At 46.3% G+C, this 23,211-nt stretch overlaps 1 protein-coding gene across 1 annotated transcript in view; it reads right to left on the bottom strand.

The window, feature by feature from the left end:
- SLC45A2 (solute carrier family 45 member 2) overlaps positions 1–21,311 on the bottom strand; it is a 30,690-nt gene extending 9,379 nt beyond the window's left edge. Inside the window, exons 1-5 of the mRNA XM_078599969.1 lie at positions 20,916–21,311; positions 19,011–19,181; positions 14,972–15,345; positions 11,059–11,205; positions 7,382–7,505 (exon numbers count right to left, since the gene is read on the bottom strand). Of these exons, the coding sequence (XP_078456095.1) occupies positions 7,382–7,505; positions 11,059–11,205; positions 14,972–15,345; positions 19,011–19,181; positions 20,916–21,264 (1,165 nt within the window). The 5' untranslated portion in view covers positions 21,265–21,311. The remainder of the gene's footprint in view (positions 1–7,381; positions 7,506–11,058; positions 11,206–14,971; positions 15,346–19,010; positions 19,182–20,915) is intronic.
- Between the last annotated feature and the right edge of the window lie 1,900 nt (positions 21,312–23,211).

The following is a 23,211-nucleotide window of genomic DNA, read 5'->3' as shown; positions in this document are numbered from 1 at the left end:
AAACTTCCGCGGGGACGGTGACAGGGGGTTTACACCGCGCCGATCCCAGAAGACATGCGCATTCCGAGCGAGGCGACAACCGCGACAAGGCATCCGCATTCGAGTGCCGCAATCCCTTACGGTAAATCGTCGTGAATTGGTAGTCTTGGAGGACCTCCAGCCATCGGGACAATTGGCTGGAGGGTTGCGCCACCCGCATTGCGTATTGGAGAGCCGCGTGGTCCGTACGAACAGTAAAATGACGGCCGTAGAGATACGGCCTGAATTGCTGTATAAAAAAAACGATTGCTAGCAATTCACGACGTGTCACACAGTAGCGTTGTTCCGCAGGTGACAAAACTCTGCTACCGTAGGCGACCACCCGTTCGACCCCCCCGACCACCTGTGAGAGCACTCCCCCGATACCCGTGTTACTGGCATCCGTGTCAAGCAGGAACGGTTGCGTGAAATCGGGGTAACACAAGGGAGGAGCCCGCACCAAGGCATCCCGAAGGGAGCAAAACGCAGCCTCCTCTTCCGGCCCCCAGTGAAACCTTACCCCTTTAGCCGTCAGAGCGTGTAGGGGCCTGGCCATGGTGGCAAAATGTTCGACAAAACGGCGGTAGTAGGAGGCGAATCCTATGAAGCTGCGGACTTCAGTGACTGAGGTTGGCGTTGGCCATGAGCTGACGCAGTGCGTCTTAGCAGGGTCTGTAGAGATCCCTGAACGGCCAACGATATGCCCCAAGTACCTGACCGATTCCCGAAGCAGGTTACATTTAGCCAGTTTAAATTTTAATTTAGCGGAACGCATCCTGAGGAACACCCCTCTCAATCGCTGGAGGTGCTCCTCGAAAGCCCGGCTGAAAACGATATCAGAGGTAAATCAAACAGGTGTCCCACTGGAGTCCTGACAAAACCAATTCCATGAGCCTCTGGAACGTGGCGGGAGCGGAATGTAAGCCCATGGGCAATCGATTGAATTCAAATAGGCCTCCTGGTGTCCGGAAAGCGGTCTTTGGTTTCAATTCCTCATCGAGGGGCAATTGCCAAAATCCCGAAAGCAGGTCAAGCGTCGAAAAAAACTGTGCTCCCGCCAAGGCATCCAGCGACTCATCCATCCTGGGGAGTGGATACGCGTTGGCCATCGAGATTTTATTTAGGTGGCGGAAATCCACACAAAACCGCAAGGACCCGTCCTGTTTTTTTAACAAGGACGATGGGAGCACCCCACGGACTGGAAGAGGGCGAAATGATGTCGGCAGCCAACATGTCATTAACAGCCGACTGCACATGCTCCTTCTCGGCTGGGCTGAGCCGGAAGGGATTCTGCCGAATAGGGGCCGCGTCACCCGTCGCTATGTGGTGGCGCAACAGGTCCGTGCAGCCAATATCGTACTTGTGTCTGCTAAACACGTCAGCGAATTCGAGTAGCAGGCCCCTCAACGCTCCCAACTGCACACAAGACAAGTTACTAGACCCAGCACACAACGAGTCCAACCATTCTGTCCCCTCCTCCAATGGAGGATGCGTATCGAGGCTAGAATCCGCATGTGCAACGAGCTGTTCATCGACGGGTAGCGGCGCCGCGTGAGCCAGCACTGTGCCCTGTGTAATTACAGCTGGCCGCGACCCCGTATTCAGAACCATAACGAACGGATCCCTGTCCGCCCGCACCATGGTCTGAGCTACCGCAAAGTCGAGGCCCCCAACAGCTCTGTTTGACGGCCCCAACAGAACACCTTGTTCCGCCGCATCCACCCCGAGGGGTTTTCACAATCGAAGGGGTACCAACATTTGCGATCCCGGGGGCACCCGCACAGTCTGAGTTGCCAGCGCCTGAACCGTAGCACAAACCGTGCGTATTTTGGTAGGACTCGTTAAAAATGCAACCCGCCGACCCGATGGAAGCTCAATGCAGGCCTGATCGATGAGAATTTTAATGGACATTTTAGCCAGAAAGTCCGTACCCAGTAAACAAGGAACTGCCAGAGATGATGACACAAAAATAGGACCCGCCAATTTGATATCGCCAATACAAATAGTCGCCCGAATCTGTCCGATGATTCCCAAAGAACCCCCGTTCGCCGCGTAAAACGGTACGTCCACCGGAAAAAGGGGTCGACATTGGACGGGGAGGATGTTATAAATAAGGTCCGAAATGATAGTGGCCGACGCACCCGTGTCCACCAGCACCCGGACCTCAACCCCGTCAATAAAACCCGTTACTACGGACGACCCGGCCGACGCAGCCACTATCCTGTGGGCCAACTCGGACCATTTAACTGCTCCCGGGCCGTGTACGAACCCCCCTCGCCGAACCAAATCCCCGGTACCCATACGCGGTCCCCCCACCGCGAAGCGGCGACCCGAGTGTGCCGTGTATGTGGACCGAGCGTGTGGGGTGCCGCGACTTGCCGGGGTTAGCTGGGACGACTTGGGGCCTTGGTCGTCGTCCGGACGTGGTCCCGTGGCGCGCTGACGCGGGGCCCGGCACCCGGACGCGACCCCAAAGGCTGCAGTTGTAACACATGACGAGGGACGTCGTAGGTTTCGGTTGCTCCAGCTTGCGGGACGATCGTATGGGCGAACGACCTCCCGATCTCCACTCCCCCGGTCTCGACACGGTGAAGGCCTCCTCCCGAGCCGTAGCAGTCTGAGGCTCGGCGACCGTCGGGGCAGGTGTCGCGATCCCCGCCGATGCACAGACGACCGCCCGCTTGCGCTTGAGGACCTCGTGTGCGTGGATACCTGTAGCAACCCCCAAGGAGCAGATGTCCATTTCATCCGCCGTATTGATGGGGACTTCCAGGTCGTGAGCCAACGCCAGCAGCTGCTCTGTCACCATGGCGTCCTTCCCCTCCTTGTCCATGCGGGGAAAAGCGGCGTCCACCAGGGCGAGCAGCGCCGTGCGATAGGCGAGCGTAGTTTCTCCAACCATCTTACGCCGTTCGTAGAACTGGTGGCGACAGGTCGAGGGCGGTCCGAACACCTTAGCCATGAGATGTAGCGCGGCCTGGAGCGTTGAACGGGACGACCTTGGTGCGGATGTGAAGGCCGCAAGTGCGTCGTCGTCGAGCGTCGCCGGCAGCGCGCGTAGGGCAGTGGTGTCGGACCACCCCGACATCTCTTGATGTGCGAGGAACCTTCGTTGGAAGGCCCCCCAGTCGCCCCCGTCTGCCTTGAACGCCGTCAGCGCGGGCAGTCTTTGTTGGAAGACCTGGTCGTCGTCCTCCGATGAATGCTTTTCCCGCGCGCCGCTGTGGTTGACGAAAATGTCGGCTCCGTCGACAGGCGCATGGTGGAGAGTTTTGGCGCGCGCCGATGACGCGGGCTGTGTAGAGTGGAGGTCCCCGACCACGTGGTGTCCACGCTTCCCGCCAATCGATGGTGGACCCTCAAAGATGGCGCCAATTTCAAAACTTTCGGCGCGGAGCGCGTTCTGGCGGGATCCCTCCGGCCGCGCTCCCTCCTCCAACCTCGTAGTCGTCCTCCCGCCTGCTGAAACGGTGATTTCTGCCAAAATTGAAGCGGCGGCGAACAGCAACTCCGCCAGGCAGGAGTGTGCATCCTGTAGGCCGGTGTCGGAGGCGAGCGGAGCGTCGGCCATCACCGCGAAGTGCTGCATCGGCGGCAACTCTTCGTCCTCGCCTTCCGAGGCTTGTGGCTCCGGTACGCCGTCATCTTCCCGATCTCGCTTGTGGGTACGGGTAGTCTTCCTAGTATCCATCCTTTTGAAGACAGGTTTACTTCTGACGCCAGTTGTAATGTAGTAACTTGGCGGGAGACGACCTTACGGGTAGCACACTCTTTATTAACACCAACTTATATTACACGGGTGGCTAACTGCAGCCTAACCCACGGGATTCCCCTGGCTACACCCACACGGGCTCTTACGCCCCGTAGCTTCTCGGAACCCACCCGGCTGGGGTGTCCGTCTCGACTCTGGGTCCCACAGCCTCGTCCCACATGGACGTCAGACCACGGGTCCCACAGTCTCGCCTCCGAGCCACACAGGGTCCCGGCCCTTACAAGGACAGCGGGACTAGGGGTCTCAGGGCCCTACCTCTTCAACTCCGTCTTCGATCTTCAACTGGTTAACAACTCCCCGAGTGCTCCCGCGCGTCCCCCTTTATAGTCCTTCATGCGGACGTCGCTGAGAGCACCCACCCCAGTTGACCAATCACTGCGCGCTGCCCACGATCCTATTTCCCACCTTGTGTCAGCGCGCACAACCACGCACCCCGCGCCGCCCCGTGATCTCTCACTGTCGGTGCGCGTCAACACCACCACTACACTACAACCACTCTCCCCGGCGTCACGCTGTGAGCTCGCCCGCTCAAGGGAACACAGCGACCTGACACTCTGCGGTGTCATCACTGTGTGTTCTGCTCCACTGCCCTCAGTGAAAGGCCCCTACTGCTCATACCCAAAGCTGTTTCATTCCACCGACACCCTGAAAGCCAATTACTGCCTACGGACCGCATGCATCCAATAATGTCTATATATAAACATTGGAAGTCATTCATGTTCTTTTGTCAGGAAACCTTCACTTCTGTTGTGTCATGCTACCAAGGACATATCATTATACATGGATTTTTGGATTTATTATGATGATATGCACGAACGTTACTGGCATTTACGAGGGGTCCTGCAGTTGATTTTGTATTCAGCCACTAACAGTTAAGCAATGCATGCATTGTAGTGGTTATGTGCAATAAAATCACATGTAACATAAAAAATAAGGCTCTTTTTAGAAAGTTTGTGATTTGCAATTTTGGAATTGTCAGTTAAAACTTTCCTGAGCTTAAATATTTACAGCTTATCACCATATGAATAATTTTCGAAATTGGCCAATTAAAGAAAAGCAACAGGAGTGGATCTGCACAGCATCAAAATGCGACCCGTATCTCAAGGTGATAGAGGAAAATTGCTTTGTAAATAACATAAAAAGAACTGCAATTATTCTATTAATTGCCATTTTACATAAAATCAAACTTTTAAATGAATTAAAACTATTTAAATGAAAGCAATCAAGTGAATAATGCCACATTGTGGCATTTGTATACAGAATATAGTGAACCTTAAGTGCGATTCACTCGCTAATTTAGAATTTTTTTTTTTACAAACTCATCATTACGAACATTCGTCATCATCTTCATCCACTGTTGGATGAAGGTATCCTAATGCCGTCGCCATCCCACACGATCTTATGATTCCACAGTTCATCTCACTTCTCCACATGAGCTGATATCATCACTTAATCTCAACAGAAGTTGTTTTCTTGGTGAGTTTTCGATCCTTTGTTGCCTTTATGTCGCCAGTCTCATCCGTTAACCATCGTTCCTTTGAGTGATTTGTCCTGCCCAAACCTAGAAAATATTTCTCCACAATTCGATTTCTTCTCCCTGATCCATGCATTCCTTTTGCCTGTCTCACAGTGGAATGCCAAGCATGCATCTCTACTACTTCCATGTGCAATTTTCTATTTTGTTCCATTTTCTTTGTCGGTGTCCATGATTTCAATCCATACGTCATCGCAGGTACTATGCTCTCGTTAGAACATTGGCGTGCTGCTTTTCATGTTTAAATTCCTCTTTTTCAAAAGCACTAAAACCTCCTGTTCCTCTCATCATTTTTTTATCCCTGGCTACCTTCAATCCTAAATGGTGAATATTTTTCCCATTTTTGTGTATACCTTTATTTTACCAAGTATTTATTTGTAAACATTTCTAACTTCAGGGTGAATAACTACAGAGAGAGAATGTCTATATTTGCCTGTATTTTGAACCTCTTTCGCACCATACGTAGTCAACCGCGCTTATCAGAGGTGCGGGGGAAGGACAATACACTTATCATAAAAAGCAGTTCTAAAGAAAGTAGTTTTAAATATAGATTCAAAAGTGCATAGCTTCAGTGGTTTCCTAATATTGGAAGGTGGAGCGTTCCAGACTGCTGCAGAAACCCATCTGAAAGTACACGATGCAGTGACCATCTTTGTACGATGTCTCGCTATAAGTCGTTCTGAGGATAACCGGAGTTTGCGTGATGGTTTATGCTCCTTGACAAGATCCACAAGGTATTGTGGTTCATGTATTGTGATACTTTCTTGATGCAATCTCCGTGTAGCTGTTCCATTTTTTGTAAATGGGTTTTATAACTTCTACATTGTCAGTTAGGCCTTGGCTTTTGAAGCCCTTGGATCACTGCATCGATTTGCACCACAAGCCAATTGCCTTTTTCACAGTCTACAAAGGCTATACATGTTGGTCATTTGTGAAAATTCTTCCTTTCCAGAATCTAGTGTAGGTCAGCTGACATGTGGTTGGCCTGTTCATGGGGATTGCTAACCTCTGCATTATTATTTTGTTGTTGCTCTTTCAAAATGTTCATACAATCTACGGTATTCATATTCGTGGATGCATGGTTTTTTGAGTCGGTTTCATCACGAACGATCTAAGTACCTTTCTACGCGTTTAATTTCCGTCAACATTAAGTCACAAAAACAAGTCTGCTGCTTAAGTTCCAACAACTGATATCACTTCTTTCATTGTAGCCTACGGTTATCCCATCTTTTACTAAACCTTTCCCCTTTTCCATACTGGCAAGTGCGTTACTTCTTCCAAGTGTGACACTGGGGATTTCTCTCCTCTGCATGTGAAAAATTGTGGGATACTTTGTTGTTGTTTTTGCATGATATTCATCCACAGAACTAAGTAACAGCCATGGTGGAAAGCATGAGAGGAGACGTCTGAAAACATGCGACAAAAATGAAGGAAGATGTCACAGCAAACATTGGAGGCACGAAATCATAAAAACTACGGTTGATGATTGGCAATTCACAATTGGTTACCCTTCACAAGAATGATGGAACCATAACTCATCATTGCGATAGAATCCGAAGAATTATGAGCACAATGTTGACAGCGATTGAAGGTTATAATTGTGTCATAATTAAATCTTGACTTAAAGATTTCGTGACCACAGGAACATAATCTTTGGGTCTTTCGGTAAAGCCACCTGGTGACGATTGCTTGTGTTGCGATCGAAACGTCGTGATATTGTTATTATTTTAGTTTTTATTATTTTTTATATCTACGTGGCTTTACCGAAAGATCCAAAGAATGTTTCATAATTGTTGCAATTACATCTTTATGTTTTTTAGATAACCAAGCTTTGTAAAAAAAAATCACTGTACACATTGTTTTACTTTTAAGTTGTTTTCTTTTTTTAGAAAGGTATCCAACACAGTTGTAGTGATTCACACTTAATGTTTACAGTCATTAACAAACAGCAATTGCTCCAACAAACATGTTGGAATATTTGCGTGGTCAACTTCAGCAGCGATCGTTATTTTATGCGGCAATAATAATGGTGATAAGCGTGCGTAGCTGGCGCTCACACGAGTAGATGGCAGATGACAGAGCGTTGATGCACATCCCCCAGCACCCAATCTCAACCCCGTCCTCGTACAGCCTGTACTCGGAGGAGGTATGCTTGGCATATGGATCTCCTTTATAGACAATCTGTGGCACAAAATCCCAATGACGTTGATCATTAGGGGGGCGGCGGGGGGTGGGAAGAAAAATATACACCAACAACAAATGAAGCAATGGTTGATTTGCAGTTAATCCAGATCTCATACAGAATGAATGTGTGTATTTTTAAATGAATTTAGCATTTCTGGCATTGCTACTGTCTTGAATTAATTTTGTGATAGACTAGCATCCTTTGAATGTGACGATCCATCTGTCCCAGCTAGCCATCCAACACAACTTTAATCTTGCAGAGTCCTGGCTCTACTCTTCTCTTTCCTTCTCTGTAATGTATATTCTGATTTATCGTGATTTCTCATTATGTATTTTTCTCTTCTTGGTTCTTTCGGTAAAGTCACCTTCTACGTGACTTTACCGAAAGAACCAAGAAGATGAATCCCTGCAGTCACGAAAGCTTTAAATCGAAATGTATTTTTCTGTTTATCAATTCCTCTGTTCCCTCTTCGACGACTCACCCCCCTCTACATTCCTCCCCTTGCTCTATTCTACCTCACCCAATTCCCTCCTCCCTATACAGTATCTCCCACCTGTTTCTCTCTCACCTCTCACCATTGATCCCCTTCTTCCCATCTCCCCCTTTCCCATCTCAATCTATCTTGACTCTTCCTAATCCTGCCTGCCATTGGTTGTCGCTGTCCTCCGCTGTCCTCTTTCCATTTTGCTCGCTTTCTTTCCTCTCCATTTCACGCCCCATTTCACTCTCTTCACGCCCTCACCACTCCGTTCCTCTCGTCTCCCCTGTTTCTCTCTCCTCTATCGCACTTCGAGTGTGATACACATCCGGAATAGGGGGTGAGGAGGAGAGGTGTGATATTGCCGCGACGCATGAACCAGACTCAACGCCGTGGGATGTGGGTGACGTCTTTACCCAAACATGTGCGGTGACATCACCACGTGCGCACCTGCATGTCAGCCAACCAGGAATCGAGCTAGGCAGCCAGAAATCCAGCCAGCAAACCTTTTTTTAAATTTAGTATTAAAACTGTTCAATTACACAATGAGCCACATGTAATGTTATGTAATCTTGCTTACACTTTAGTAGAAAAGAGAAATGTATTTAATGCTTATTAGATAAATAGAATAACCACAAACTTTAAAGGATGTATTTTATATGACTGTGATTCAAGCGCGGCAACAGATGTGTGAGCCTTTGTGATATACAGTATTACTTAAATGCCCGCCTAATGAAAGCCCTCATTAATTATAATCTTAATTAATCCTCATTTCACGTTCATTTTTATCAGGTTCCACTGGCTTTGTGAGCACATGAATTATGATCTCTTTTCCCATTATTATTTTCTGTTCAGATGAGCTTATGTCTCAAGGAGGTGATTAGTATGCCCACATGTACTTCTGCTGCTCTCCATCACTGCTCACTTTGGCACTAAACAAATAAGTGAAACTGAACTATAAAATACTTTTTTATTTTGCCAGGTAAGGCCCACTGAGCTATGTAGCTCTTTTTCAGAAGCGACCTGGCCACAAATGATAGCTCAACGAAGTGGCTTATCATTTGGAAATGTATAGCAGACAAATACTCTAAACGCACATTTCGAAATGTGGAGGGGAAAGCCAGACGACCCTGAGAAAAATCCACGCGACCACAGAGAGAACATGCAAACTCCAAATATACAGGCATGATGGTTGGGATCCAACCCACAACCTCCCGTATACCAGGCGAGTTATTTAACATCTCGCCACGGTGGCACCCATAAGAGTGAGCGGCTCGCAATCGAAATATCGCAAATTAAAATCCTGATCGAGGGTTGACTCAGCCCATCATCCCTCCTGCGGTAGATAAAATTAGTACCACTTTGTGGGGAGGTCAACAGTGGTTATCATATGGAGAAACTCCACAAAGAAAAGAGGACTTTGCACTGCTGGCTCAGGGCTCTAGACAGGAGATAAGCACTACCTTAATGTTCATTTGACTAATAAATCACTTTAATGTAAAACATTGTCAATATTTTAGCTGTCTCTAGGCCAACATTAAATTGTTGAATTGTACATTGAGCAACTATATTTGACCAAGAGCTTACTGTAAATATATGAAAATGATCAATGATATTTATTTAACCAGCTTAGACTGCATTCAGATTTGCTAATTTCGTTTTCTTTCAAGCATATAGCTGCTCAGATTATATGTATTAAGGGGTTGACAAATACGAGTGTCTATTCATAGATTTATTCAAATATTCTTACATTCATCACTGTTCGTCTCTGGGTAGCTGATATCTCGCTAATGTGCTACATTGGGTATTCATGGCTCTGCAAACGCCACAACACGGCTGGCCAAATCATTTGTCTACGCACTCTGTTGATGTACAGCTACAATACAATGCAACAGTGGATTTACACCGCATCTAAATGCGACCAGTATCTAAAGATGATGCAGAGAAAACGTGCACGTATTTATCCTGCGGACAAAGGCAGTTAGTCATAAGCATAGAGAATAAAGAGAGTCTGAACAAAGTGTTCTAAATTTATGCTACAGCTAACAATGATCCATGTTTACTGGAAGTATATCACAAAAAGGGGGAGATTCTGGCGTGCGACAGCATAACACAGCGGTGGCTTGTGACAAATGATTAGTGCGAGATGTGTCAAACAGAAAGTCCGTGTGTGCACACGCTAAAATACACGCAAGTAAATCCTAATACTCCTAAAGATTAGAATTTAAAAATTTAAATAAATAACTAAAAAGCTCGTGTATTTCAAAACTTTGGGTCATTATAAGTTGCCTAAGCCCCATCAGACAGTGTTTAAGATGCTTACAATTCAGATGTAAATGCCGAAGGGTCCAACTACCAAACTGAAGCAACTTATCATAGAGCCTAAGCGTACAGTGAGGGGAAAAAGTATTTGATCCCCTGCTGATTTTGTACGTTTTCCCACTGACAAAGAAATGATCAGTCTATAATTTTAACGGTAGGTTTATTTGAACAGCGAGAGACAGAATAACAACAAAATCTAGAAAAACGCATGTCAAAAATGTTATGAATTGATTTGCATGTCAGTGGGCAAACGTACAAAATCAGCAGGGGATCAAATACTTTTTTCCCTCACTGTATGTTGTGGGAGAAAATACAGTACTGAGGTCATTCGATCTGGCTACCTTGTTAATGAATGTAAACTAAAACTACCTAAACTATTTTTTTTAATTTTACCAGGTAAGGCCAACTGAGCTACGTAGCTCTTTTTCAGAAGCGATCTGGCCACAAATGAAAGCTCAACGAAGTGGGCTTATCATGTGGAAATTTATCGCAGCCAAATACTCTTAAACACACACGATTCTAAATATGGAGGGAAAAACCGGAGGACCTGGAGAAAAATCCACACAACCAAGGGGAGAATGTGCAAACTCCAAATATACAGGTGTCAGGGTCGGGGTCGAACCTCCTGCATACCTGGTGAGGGAGTTAACATCTTGCCACCACGGCGTACCAGACAGATGGGTGAATAGGCAGACAGACAAATGGCGGACGAGACAAGAAGGCATGTTGTTTTTATGGCCGAGTAGTACCTGGCCCATGTAGTCAGTGAAGAAAAGCATGATGGAGAGAAAGGCCATCCATCCCAGGAGGTGACTGATGCACAGGCGCCGCAGTGTCCACGGCATGCTGGCAAGGGCACTCAGGAGTCTCCGGAGGCTCATCCGGCGTTGTGGCAGCTGCTTGTGTTTGTGTGCATGCGCGCACGTGTGCACACGGGCGTGCATGTGTGAGCGTATGCGCGTGACATTCACGTGTTTGTGTGTGTGCATGCGTGTGTTCAGACAAACATTTAAACAAGGCACGTAATATATGTATGGCAATTCCAATGCATGCGGCACAAAAGCATTGCATTGATATCGCATTTACCATGAAGGTCCTGAACTGCGTTTGAAAATACTGCATCTCATTCTTTACTCAAATATGCACGGATAATGACCGTGAAAGAGTGTAGTGAAAGACAGAGCTCCCACTATCTCAATGGCATGAGAACAAAGACACATGAGTTATGCCCTGTCTAATGGCATATTGAGAGTGAAATGAAGCCCACAGTAGTACATCCTGTAAGGGAAGAATTATCCTGTAATGAGCTCTCCTTATTTGGATGTGTAGTGGTATTATTTCACACGGACAACTTCTTTTTCTCCTGTCACTTTTTTGTACAGAACTCCTCGCGTTCAACACCCACACATCTCCGTCTCAACTGTTCCTCTTGAACTGCTCGTCTGCTACGCTCCAATCAACTCTCTTTCGCTCCGCTAGCCTGCTATGTTGCACTCTGCCAGCTTCTCCACTGCTAGCCTCTCACTTTACACTCCTCTAGCTTCTCTGCTGCTAGCCTTATCACACTCCCACTTAAGATTCCGATAGCCTCTCTACTGCTAGCCTGTCTACCCTCACCCCCTCCAAACTCGCCCGTGCCTCCAGTGGGGGATCAGCCAACACCGCTGGAGAGGACGAGGTGTGGCGAGCGGGGTCCCGGACTTCTCTTGAATTCACTCGTGTCTTCACTCCAACCAACTCAACTCCTCTGCCTCACACGTTCCCCTTTTATCCATCTCCTCATTAAGTGCCCTCAGATGGCCCTCATTAAGCCGGCATCTTCCCGACGCCTCTCGCACGTGTTCTTCCCCTGATCTCTCGACTCTGTGGCGCCTACTCCGCGTTTGCATTTGCAGCCAGCCAATCACTGCCTCTTTCCCTAATTGCTGGCGTCTCTCTGTCTGCTGTCACACAGGCCACCCGCCTGCACCTGCTTATCCTTAGCTGAACTTACTGTCTGCAACCCCGTACATAATGCAACTATTTGCAAACCCTGCACGTGTTACGCCACTACAGATGTATACGACTGTAGGGAACGTTGTCATTGAAATAAGGTAAATCACAAAGATATTCACTAAATTCACAGCATGCCATCTGCATTTGTTCTGAGTTTTTTAAAAAGTGGTGTTATCTCTCAAGGCACATCCATATTCAGCGACTTGTGGCACAACTTGGTTGCATACAACTGCAACGCTTCTACGCGGATGCCTCTGTTGCCAGTTGTGAGCGGTTGGTTGCACAACCTGTTGCTCACATTAAAGGCAGACTCTACTTTCAATCAACTTGCTCAGCGATTTTTATTGTGATATAGCTCACCGGGTGCACAGTTGCGAACACACAATTGGTTGATCCTTAACTATCCTTGGGTTGGGCCACGTAGTTCTATCATGCCAGAATTAGTCATTAACCCCTCCATCAGCCGACAAGATTGTCGTATTTACAAAGATAGTATTTACACGCGGCAATGTCTTGGTCAAATTCTGAACAAAAAATGTATCCTCACCAGTGGCTTAATACTTTCGTGACTGTTTTTAAAATCGACATTCGGTGACGTTTTTTTGCTCAAACAGCTTCGAGTTTCTTCAAGTATTGAACTCGGAAATCGAGTGGGCTGCATCAGCTGACTCTGCGCTTTATATATTACAAGCATATAAAAAAGTGTATAAAAATTCTCATAAATATTTAAAGCGTCGTATAAACAACCTACATGGAGCAAAGATAGATTAATGTACAAAGGTGCGATTATTCATTGGTATCACAGGATCATGGCAGCAATGGTGTGTGAAGGCCTTCATCCAGCAGTGGATAGATAGGCCATGGCTGCTACTGTTGCTGCTGCTGGTGATAACGATGTCGTTAAAGTTTTGAATTCGTTTTAATGCGCTGAAAGTTTCTGCAATTCCTGCCATATGCCAAATACCATTGTGTAGGTTTGTGGACTGTTTTTATCCTGCCACATATGATTAAAATATGTACCAAACATTGTGGTACATGTAATACACATTTTTTTCTGCATGACTTCCCCATCCTGCCTATTTCTCCCCCATGGATTTATTTTAACGCTGTATTCAGTAAAACGGAAAACAATAGATTCCTTTTGTACCATACAGCCCTCATTCAAAAAAGCATCCATTTACATTGCATAGTGCCGACAGGATACGATCCTGCTATTATACAGTCTCAGTTTAAGCAGCACCAAAACTGAATCCAGTTATAGAACACTATTTAGCATCTCATTAAAAGGCATTTCATGTCATCCGACGATAACACGGCCTAAAGGTAATTCATTCGCAGGCTCACGGTTCGAATCCAGCAGCTGCCTTGATTTATACTGTGGGTGTATAGCCATACTAAATAACCGTAAAAATACGCGCCATCTTCTTCACAGTGGACATTAAACATCCCATGACATCATTCACTGGAGCAGGCCATTGTGTGCCCCTTGTAATGGTTCACATTGCAATTTACACGCCAAAATTGGCAGGAGCTTCCTAAAAAAAACAGCCAGGAGGCTCAGTGAGGCCTTTCTGGGGTCACAAGCACAATTAATAATAAAGTAGATGTAGTTAAATACAATTAGGTGACATTTTATATTCTGCCCGATGACTTTTTTGAGCTGTGTTCCATAATTTTGCGTCAAACTGGAATTACAGCAAGCCTGCCTCTGCTGATGAGAAAACGGACACGTCGACATCGGTCCACAGTTTGCTCGTCTTGAAACAATGCTGCTGAATTTACGCACTACCACAGGGCTGTGCGACTGATGGGTTGTGTGAGAATTGTTTTTTTTACATGAACAGACGAATATCGGAAGGAGACACATTGGCTGCTTATTTATTTTGACATTTGAAAAATCATCCACGTTAATCAGCTGATGTTTTAGGAGAATGATCCTCACATGGCAGTTAATTCCACTCCGAACCGTGTCACGTGTGTGCAGTTAATCTATACCGTGCAGATGAAAGAATCTACAAATTATAGAGATCATCAGCCATGCTCAATCCACTGCTGGATGACGGCCTTCCCAAGCCGCCGCCACCTCTCAGTAGATGTCGTCTCAGTCAGGTTTAGTCCCTTAGTTGCCAAAATAGTTTACGTATATGCTATTATATAAATTGCATATAAATCAGTATCTTAAGTGTAATTTTGTCATCACATTTACGTGAAAGAAAGCCCCTCATACTTCTTATTCAAAAATAACTGATCTCTATGAAGCAATTCATATTTCTTTATTTAAGGTCACACTCATTATACAAAAAGTGCTTGCCAGAAATGAACCACAATATTTTGCTCATCTCGTCAATGACCATAATGCAAACTCCGGTCATCCTCGTAGCGGCTTTTGCGTAACCATCAAAGAAAGACGGTCATCACATCGCGCGCTTTAATATGCGCTTCTGTGGCTGTCTGGAACGCTCTTCCTTCCTATATTAGGAAGCCACTAGAGCTATGCACTTTTAAATCTAGATTTAAAACTCATTTCCTTAGAACTGCTGTGTTTAGTTTGTTGCCCTTCCCCCACACCTCCCTTTAGCACGGTTGGCTATGTACGGTGCGAAAGAAGTTCAACATACATACAAAACAAGCACAATTTTGGGATTTACCACCAGAGGAACAACTCACCTGTTTAAAGTTTCCGACAGGAGGCTTAGATAGTACACCATTACTCAGCGGGTCCTGAGTCAGGGACCTCGTGTCGGCATGATACGGCACTCCGTTGGCCACATCGTCTGTGCTTCCGTACAAACCAACATAGCCTGCCGACTGTGTGGCTACTCGCTCATAGACCCCGTTAGTTTTTGCCGGCTCTTCGTGCCGCCTTTGCTCCCTGGAGAGGGGCATCTCGGGGATGCTGACAAGGTGCATGATCACCACCGAAGACAAGACGATGGCCACAAACAGGTAGATGATGTGGTACTCCGAGCCAAAGGCAGGGCCCAGGAAAGTGCTCTTCCAGTCAATGGCGCCCGTCAGGTACCCGAGTGCTCCGCCAAGTCCTGGAGGGTGAAGTGAGGCAGTGATTTCAAATGGAGCATTGAAAGCTTCGGACAATGAACACTAAATGCTGCCCGCTGAAAAGCACTCGGATTGCACGGTCGTTCCGCGCAATCTGTAAAGTGCACGATGAAACACAATTTACAAATGTTTGGGAATTTGCAGCAGCATTTTTTTTGGGGAGGGGGGGCAAATGACTAACATCAATTCCCTTCCGCTGTCCAACAATTACGGTTGAAACATGGAGCCACTTTGGTTTGTCCATAAAGTGTCGGGGATCCCAACTGTTTCATGATGTCTGTCCAGCGTGGAAGAGTAGGCTAAATACCAGAGGTGGGACAAAGTCATTGTTATGCAAGTCCAAGTCGAGTCGCAAGTCATCAAATTCATGACTCGAGTCTGACTCGAGTCCAAGTCACATGACTCGAGTCCACATCTCATAGGTGGGACAAAGTCATTGTTATGCAAGTCCAAGTCGAGTCGCAAGTCATCAAATTCATGACTCGAGTCTGACTCGAGTCCAAGTCACATGACTCGAGTCCACACCTCTGCTAAATACCCTCTAGACTCTAGAGGGTCTCTCTAGAGCTCCCTATAGTGGAGGCCCTTACACCAGCAGTGGGGTGAGCAAGCATCTGACTCCCGCATCCTTCACATGCTGTGCATCTTTACCTTATGTATGAACTATGTTCTGAAAAACAAAAAAGTAAAATGTATAGTGTTTATCAGTTAAAGGCATCTAAGCCATAAAAACTCTGTGTACTGCTTGTCAAATTTCATGATGATTTTAAAAATTGAATTTACAAACAACATTAATAGATTCATAATAGAGGTTTTTGGGTTAGATCGCGTAAGTATAAATGTGTCGCAACCCTCCACCACCCGACACCGCCAATCAGTAAGATATGTGTCACGTTAACAAAACGACAATTAGTTACTTCTTCAACCCACTGGTGTGTTGAAGAGTGGATCCACAACATTTACAATATGAGTACGACGTTTCGCTGGTAATTATATCCAGCATCTTCGGGCGATTTGCCAGAATAGTGAAGCCATCCACCTGCTTCCAGTCTTAAATAGTGCAGGACGACGTCATCATTGTTGAACACCATCAGGATTCGAGATCAGAGTCGGAGGTGGGGAGTTACTGTAATTATATAAGAGGTTAGTAATCAGTTAAGTAGTATGTGATTTCTCTATAAGGAATTGTAATATGTATTGTGTATTACTTAATAATACGCTTTGATAGCTCCAGGCTTAGCGCAGACTGGAAGCGTATTATTAAGTAACTAGCGGGAAGTACCCGGCGTTGCCCGGGCGAAAAAGATGGACACACACATCGACTTACACACACTTACAGACATTGACCCACACACACAAACACATAGACTTACACACACACACATATGGACTCACAGACATCGACTTTAGATACACACACATGGAGGTACACACATTATTCGACGTACACACATACAGCAACTCACACACACACATCGACTCGCACAAAGACATACATAGACTCACACTTACATCGACATACACACACATATGTACTTACACATACACATATCGACTAAGACACACACAAACATGGACTTACACACACACATAGACTCACACACAACGCCCTACACACACACACACATATGGACTTACACACACATATGGACTAACACACACATACATGGACTCACACATACACACATCGACGTACACACACACAACGACTGACACACATAGACACACAAACACACATCGACTCACACACGAACATAGAGCTACACACACACATCGACTGACATGCAGACATATCGACTTACACACACACAGCGACACATACACACATCGACTCACACACACACATTGACTTGCACACACACACACAGCGACTCACGCACACACCGACTGTAGATACACACACATGGAGTTACACACACACATAGACTTACACACACACACACACACATCGACTCACACACACACATTGACTCACACACACATATGGACTCACACATACACACATCGACTGACACACATAGACACATAAACACACATCAACTCACACACGAACATAGAGCCACACACACAAATCGACTGACATGCAGACATATCGACTTACACATATGTAATAAGAGCCTATGTCCGGCTCACGTGGTGATCGGCTCTGCCGGTCCCGCTTTACAGCCAATGGGGGGAGAGCCTGGGAGCATGGCCTCGGCGTGATCACGGGATGTCAGCTAGGGTGATTGGTTCTGCTGGTCCTGGCCTCAGCCAATGGGAAGACAAGTAAGGGGCGTGGTCCCGGGAGTTGATGGGGAATCTGGAACATTCGGCGCAGGCTATTAAGGATTGGCTGGAGTGTACCACGTGACCCAGGCGTTAAATAAGGGGAGAGATCAGAGACACGTGGTCAGACACGGAACGAAGAGAGAGGGGGGCCACGCACGAGCGGGGCTCCACGTGCCACGTGGCGGTGCGTCTCTTGTGGGCTGTCTGCCCGCTTCCCGTTGCCTGCCAGCAACGGGGAGTGTTTGTGAACTGAAGAAGTGAAATAAAAGGACCGATTCCACAAGCCGTCTCCAAGAGGTTTATTACACATACACAGCGACGCACACATAGACTGACACACCCACATGGACTGACACACACAAATGGATTTACACACGCACATCGACGTACACACACACACATCGACTTACACACACACATGGACCCACACACACACATCGACGTACACACACACATCGACTGACACATAGACACACAAACACACATTGACTCACACACGCACATAGAGCCACACGCACACATCGACTGACATGCAGACATATTGACTTACACACACAGCGACTCACACACAGACACACACACATGGACTGACACACACACTTGGACTTACACACACACACATCGACGTACACACACACACAAACACGATCCCCCCGCCCGCTCTGCAGTAATATCTACGGCCCATAGTGGTAGCATCTACCGACTGAACAGTAGTAACTGCACGCATCGGGGTGGGGGGGGGACATCAAACTGTGAAGAATTTAGCTCAGCGTTTTGGGTATTTTTATTGCATTTTTAACGCGAAAGAAAATGTCCCCCTCACCCCCGCCGAACGCGTGTGACTTGGTAGCCCCCCCCCCCACCCAAGGCGTGTGAGTTGGTATGGTCGAGCGTGACTAAGTATCAATGAATAAATAAATAGAAATCGCACTAACTCGTTCATTTAGCTACTTTAAAGTTGACGGACGGAAAAAAGGAATAGCGCTTGCTCACCACTGGGCTTACGGTTTGCTATTATTTTTTTATGTAAAACCCCACCGTTTGAGAGCCAAATCCTTCGCAAGAGTGCGAACACATACACACAGACAGACAAAAATAACATTTATAGGTAAGATACACAATACATATTACAATTCCTTATGGAGAAATCACGTACTATGAATAATACTGGTCGCGAAAGCCTACGTGTTAAACATTTATACAACATGCAGTGAGTGCATTGCTTGTACTGAAACATAATTGAAAAAAATACTTTACCACATCTTTCGATAAAAAATATACACTTCATCGCCTCACAGGGTTAGTCAATTTGGAAAGATTAAAATCCATTTGCGATTGGATCTTGTGACACAGTGTTTGTATTCCACGTGAGTACCTGTCAGCAGAGCCTGCATCTGCAATCCACGCTCCTTGTCAGCGTGAGCGCAAACATCAAATAGATAGGCTTTAATGGGGCCATCAATAAAGTCAGCGGAGAAGTCAAACAGCACCACTCCAAACATGCAGATCACGATGGCCCAAGTTGGGCTATTGTTCTCGGAAATTTCTGCCGCGAGAAGACAAGAGCGATTGGACAACGGTGCCTTAGTATGAATGCATGGGTCAATATTAGCTCACTGCCCCAATGCGTTCAAAAAACCGTCAGCCACTCCAGAGAAGAAGCGGGTCAGGGAGTCAAACGGGGTTCCACTGAGCCACCAGGCAACCCGGATGCTTACTCAGCTTTGTAGTTTATCCACTGCACATTCTGCCAATTTAAATAAGTCACCAGCTGGTTGCAGTTTACATATACGGTGGGCTATGTTTGTGGCCCAGCTCCAGAACTGGCTTTGCCAAATTCCCCATTGTCCAGTGGCCCAGTCCAGGCCTTGGATCAAAATTATGTTTTTTTATTGCAATTTCCTTTTGCCAGGTGTGAATAATGTAGCCCATTCTGATTATCTTTGTATATTGCCTTTCCTTTTACAGCATGCATAATCAATGAAATGTAATACAGCACCGACACAAACCTGCTTATCAATCTAGCATAATCCGCTTCAATACATCTTCTCCAGTCATATTCACAACATATATATCATGTTGTGCATCGAACGCAACTCATGTGCAATAAGATTAATATTAACCAGGATAGCAATTCTGAGCTTGAAATTTCAAATATCAATATCTTTCATATTATCACCGAGTATTTATTTATTTTATTGTGCCATGTTAACATGTCTGCTAAAAATACAATTTCCAGTTTTCACTCTGGTTGTTCATTCTGACATTATGGTGGTGACATGGGCCTCGCATGAGCGCACATGCGGCTTATTCCAGAGATGCACGGTTGGAATCCATCAGTCATCCTGATTAATACTATTGGTGTATTAACCATATGTTGTGCAGTAAAACCACGCGGAGACGAGGAATACTATAAGGGCTGTTGCTGTTTATTAAACACTGTTAGACTCAGCACTATATGTTCACACCAGGGATAAGTGCTCTCTATCTTGGTCCTTTACCCCGGACACTGAATGCTATCTGGGTCCTGCCCTCCGCTATCCTTTGGGACTCTCTCACTCTTCTGCCCGGATCAAAGGTTCAGCCAACACCACTTCGGCGACGAGGAGAGAGGAACCCTCTCCTTACCGACCCTTACTGAATACTCGGGACCCTACCCTCGGCTATCCCTTTGGCTCTCCCATTGGTCTGCCCGGAGCGGGGGTCCATCCAACACCGCTCCGCGACGAGGAGGGAGAGACACCTTGCAGCCGATCCTTGCCCTGGCTCCCCACAACGACCACGCTTTCGTCATGGGGTCCCCCTTAAGTACCTTGCTAGTCTCGTCAAGAAACATCAACCATCAGGCAAATCCTGGTCATCTTCGCAGTGGCTTTTGGCGAGCCATTGAACAAAGTCGATTACTACATCACAAGCTTTCAGATGCGCTTCTGCAGCCGTCTGGAATGCTCTTCCTTCCGATATAAGGAAGCCACTGGAGCTATGCACTTTTAAATCTACTCAATTTTTTAGAACTGCTTTGTGTTTAGTTTGTTGTCCTTTCCTCGCACCTCCGATTTACAAGGTTGGCGACGTAAGGTGTGAAAGAAGCTCAACATAGATACGAAAATATAATGTGACGTCAAATTACCCCGTTAAAATATTCACAGCAATAATGTCCCCCTACTGTGAAAACTTAACAGGACACCTCCTTCAAAATAGTGGTGAGACTCAGTGAGGCTATCCTGGGTAAACATGTGTGCTCACAAACAAATGCCGCCACCATCGCAGTGAAACTGACCCGAAACGATGGAGTCGCCGTTGAGAAACAGCGTCATCCCCGTTAGCATGAGCACCGCCAAGGCCACGATGTACGGCCTGCGGCGCCCGAACCTTGAGTGGCAGTGATCGCTCGCTGAGCCGATGATCGGCTGCAGCACGAAGCCTAGCAAGGGGCTGATGAACCATACGACGCTGTACAGGCTCCGCGGGAGACCTACGCTGAGCAGCACCGGCATCACAAACGCAGCTTCCACCGCATAGCAGAACTCCCGGCCAAACATGATGACGCTGTGCATGAGCAGCCTGCTCGTGGGGTGCCTCGCTCGTTGCTCCTCGACGAGGACGTTATTACCTTCGGAGTTTTCCATGCTTGTACACGCGCGCGCGTCTCGTCCACAACACGTTCCGGTGAAGTCTCTTTGTGAGGCCGAATGAGTTTGTTAAGCGCGCTCGGAGGCACGTTGCGTCACGAAGAGATTAAACCCGAGGGCCGGCAAAAAGTCTCCCCTCGGCTTGGCACGGGGTTGCTGGTCATCTGACCATCACTCATGAGACTCGGAATCACACCACATTCATTCCTTTACATAAATGTGCTTTAGTCTATGCGCTGTTGCACACAGCACAGTGCAGTTCTTGTGTAAGGTCAGCGGATCACAGCTTTTCCACGTGGCATCCACACTTTTGTTGTTGCTTCAGATTATGGGAACTTTCTTACAGTCATATTTGTATTGTGCAACTAAAGAGAAAGAATATTAGTGCTGTATTCGAAAAAAGATTGTAATTTTGCTCTGTGGCTTTTTTGAGTTTTGTAAGGTTCGCTATACATTTGGTTCACTGTTTCATCTCTCTGAATTCAGTAAATAAAGCGTACATTAGGGGTGAAACCCAATTAGTATCCGCCACACTATGTTTTGTAAACATGTGGAATTTCAAGCACATTTTCACAAATGTATGGAAATGTCCAAAACAGTGATTTTATGGGACACCACTTCATATCACGTGTAAACCATAAATCCTTTTGCATGCTTGACTTTACATATATATAAACAACAGATGTAATATTTAGTCTCAGGAGACACAAGCGCACGCACGTAATCGTGTTGTATTGAATCAGGACTTCAAGCCGAGAATGTGGGCCAGTAGCCTTCACTTTTGGCCAATGCAAGATGATTGATTTTGCTGCATGTCAGCTGCTATGAGAAATTGGTGTAGGACAGGCAGGGACAGAATTCAGTAAATACAACAGTTATTTTGGTCCGGGTTCAAAATAACAAAAAAATATATAAAAACTAAAACTAGTCATAAATGTCACTATATGAGTCGGGAGGGGTGGAATGGTGGCACAGTGGGTAGTGCACTGCTCAAAAAAACAAACAACCTGAATTAAATTCCCGGCATGGCGAAGTATGGGCAGCAACCTTGATAAGTGACATGGCATGAGGAGGCTTTCATTGGGAGATGCTTGATAAAGGAAAACCATAATTACCATCTATTATTATGTTACTATACATTTAGAACAGATAGAAGCAGGATGGCAGGCGTCACATAATTCATCTCTAAATGCCTTGCATTAATTTGCTTTCTACTAGTAAACATTGTAAGACGATTCACTCCCTCCACTTAATGTGTTCCTAAAAGATGACATCCCTGGGCATAATGACTCATGAACTGTTTGTGCCTGTTCTTCCAGCATTGCTTTTCCTGACCCAGGACAACACGGCAGCAAATAATATTGTAAGCGTGTGGGTGCCCATGCTCCGAGATGTCTGCTCGCTGATTTTTCTTTCTTCTAAAAATGCTCAAATTAGTTGAAAAATCTAAAGCGGCACGGCACTGCTAATTTGAGCAGACGGTTCCCTTGTGACCCTTGGTTTAAAGGTTGACGACCTTTGGCATGCGTTGAACAACATAATGGCTCAAACCCTAATATAAGCCCAACTCGAGCTATTTATGGTATTCCGTTTTACTAAATTCTAATTCCACCTCGTGTCCAAGTGGCTTTCTGTGTAATCGCTTTCCTCTTGGGAACGTGTGTGCAGTAAAATGGCTTTGCCTGTCCGATGGCAAGAAGAGTCACATGAGCTTAATTCGTGGAGTCTGTGCGAGCAAACATTCCCTGATGCTGGACGCTATCCATCAAAGATCCAACATGAAAAAAAAACCTGGAGGAGCTGTCTCATCAATTATGGAGCAGGAATCAGCCCTCATCGCCTCTCAGTCGAATAGCTCTGTTACGTCACACAATGACCCCCTTTAGGGCCACGAGAAGCTCGGCGAATCTCTCGTTCCACGGTGGCGTTCCTCTCTCTTTTTTT

Source organism: Lampetra planeri, chromosome 13 (assembly GCF_965212315.1).
Source record: "Lampetra planeri chromosome 13, kcLamPlan1.2.h2, whole genome shotgun sequence".
In the NCBI taxonomy this organism is placed as follows: Eukaryota; Metazoa; Chordata; class Hyperoartia; order Petromyzontiformes; family Petromyzontidae; genus Lampetra; species Lampetra planeri.
Note: the sequence above shows the minus strand (reverse complement) of the source record. Positions and strands in the feature narration are given on the sequence as shown.